Source organism: Chlorella variabilis, assembly GCF_000147415.1.
Source record: "Chlorella variabilis unplaced genomic scaffold CHLNCscaffold_21, whole genome shotgun sequence".
NCBI classification, from domain to species: Eukaryota; Viridiplantae; Chlorophyta; class Trebouxiophyceae; order Chlorellales; family Chlorellaceae; genus Chlorella; species Chlorella variabilis.
In genome coordinates, this window is record NW_005435067.1 from 884,811 (window position 1) to 887,056 (window position 2,246).

General features: G+C 60.7%; 1 protein-coding gene across 1 annotated transcript in view; it reads right to left on the bottom strand.

Moving 5' to 3' along the window:
- Positions 1-1,047: 1,047 nt before the first annotated feature.
- Positions 1,048-2,246, bottom strand: part of CHLNCDRAFT_138729 (hypothetical protein) — a gene marked incomplete at both ends in the record, with an annotated part of 4,355 nt that continues 3,156 nt past the window's right edge. The window contains 5 exons of the mRNA XM_005844751.1: positions 1,048-1,125; positions 1,257-1,383; positions 1,539-1,635; positions 1,771-1,885; positions 2,047-2,154. Coding sequence (XP_005844813.1) covers positions 1,048-1,125; positions 1,257-1,383; positions 1,539-1,635; positions 1,771-1,885; positions 2,047-2,154 — 525 coding nt within the window. The remainder of the gene's footprint in view (positions 1,126-1,256; positions 1,384-1,538; positions 1,636-1,770; positions 1,886-2,046; positions 2,155-2,246) is intronic.

The following is a 2,246-nucleotide window of genomic DNA, read 5'->3' on the forward strand; positions in this document are numbered from 1 at the left end:
CGGGCCCGCAGGCGGGCAGACGGCCGCCAGCAATTCCTGACGGGAAGCCTGCATTGCTGGGGTGGGAATGGAATTGTGTTTGAACCCCCCGTGGGGATTGCAGTGTAACCCTCATATGATGTTACTGTTCACAGTAACTGCTGTTCTCTGCTGCCTGCGGCGAGGGGTGCCCTGTACCGCTGTACAGCGCCACAGCGGCGGCAGTCATGCTGTCGCCCTCGGCCAGAGGCCGCACTCTGTGCGGTTTCGGGATCGTTCTCTTGCTTGCTCCCGTGCTGTTTCCCGCCCCACCCGCCCTGCAGCGCGGCGCGCTGGGCTGCTGGCGCTCCCACCTGCCGGTCAGGAAGACCGGCGGTGGTCGCTTCGCACCCGGCTGGAAGATGGCTCGGGTGGCAGCCTGCCGCCCGCCGCCCCCTAACGCGCGCAGCAGCAGGAGGAGACAAGCCAGGCGTGCGTCTCACGTCAGGCTCTTGACTGCCCCATCCCTCCTGTTGGGTTGCCCAGCCCACATTTTCTCGCCCCGGCACCATCACTCCTTTCTGAGCTTCCCTAGAGCTGCTATTACAACATGGCCAATGGAGCAAATTCTGGGTTGAGCTTGCACAATTCTGAGCTTGCAGAACCCAGCACAGGCCAGCAACGAGCAGGAGAGGTGCCCACAAACTGAAGAAGGTGGGGAGCCGGCGTCGCTATCATGGCACCAGGCACGCAAAGAAAGAAGACGGCATCAAGCCGAGATAGAGTTGAAAGTATGGGTTGAGAAGATGGGGGTGGTTCCCGCACAAGGCATTCGGCTATGGTACAGGTGCACTAGTAGTTTATACAATCCTCCTTGAGGCCAGCAGGCCTTTGATCACTCACAGCATCCGACAGACAGAAAGCAGAGACAGAACAGCAGACACAAACATCATGAGGAGGTTCAATCAATTCATTTATCCAACAGGCAAACAGGAAGAAACAGGATGCATCAATTGGAAAGAGCATGTGTTACGGGGAATGCATTTACAATGGTACTACCCTTTTTCATTTACAATGGGAGTACCCTCTTCATTGGTCCCGCATGGGGTTGGAGGCAAAGGGCGCCACGCGCTGCTCGCTGGGCACGCCATAGCCCATGTCCACATACTGCGCAGGCAGGAGACAGCCACCAGTATCAGCCTTTGGCACTGCCGCAAGGCATACACCACCGTGGCAACCCAACGACATTCAACAACTCCACCCGCCTGCCCAGCCCTCCCGACAACCTGCCCACGCACCTGCTGGCGCAGCTTGCGGAACATGATCTGCGGCAGGTCGGCGCGCACGCTGTACTCGGCTGGCAACTGGTCATACTTGAGCTGCTCCACCATCTCCTTGTCCTCCCGCTGGATCTTCAGCATGGCACTGCAGCAGGAACATGCCACAGCAGCAGCAGCGGCGGGTGCGTGAGCAGGCAGAGGCTCGGCAGCACAACAGCGAAGGCAGGCAGGCAAGCAGCACCCATTAGCATTCCGATCAGCCAGATGACACCAACCCGCGGCGGGAATGGGTGTGCTCACCTGCGCGCCATGCCATCCCACAGTCGCGAGTTGAAGATGCCGGTCTTGTCGGACGACAGCTTACGCACCAGGGCAAAGCGGTTGACGGTCTTGTTGGCTGCACCAGCGGGGCACCAGGGCGCAAACAGCACAGCAGAGTAGTGGTCAGCCAGAGGGCCCCAGCCTTGGGCATAGCAAGTGCGTACAACCCAGCTGCCCAGCATCACACCCGCATCCCACCACACCCACCCACCCGAGATGGGGCAGGTGGAGACAAAGGTGGTGAAGTTGAGGCCGTTGCCCAGCTCAAAGGTGACCAGGGAGGTGGAGGGGAGGAAGGCCTTGGCGGTGACGTGCACCTCAGGCACCTGCGGCAGACCGGGGTGGGGTGCATGGATGGATGAGGCGGAAGGGCGAGCGGCTAAGTGGCAAGCGTGTGCTGCCACCTGGGCACAGCCGGCGAACGCAGCCCCAGCAGGTTGCACGCCCTTGAGCCCTGCACCCAATGCCACCTCCCTCGCCCGCTCACTTGGAAGAGCGCCCAGAATGCGTTGACGGGCTTGTTGTACACGGTGAAGGTGGCGGTGATGGAGTGCTCATCGGTGGTGGTGCTCATGTCGCGGATCTCGGGCTTGGACTGCAGGAAGGCAACCAAACATGAGTGGGCAAAGAAGAGAAGCACGTCCCCGGGGCAAGGGCGGGGAAACGGGGCGAGAAAAATGAGTGCGA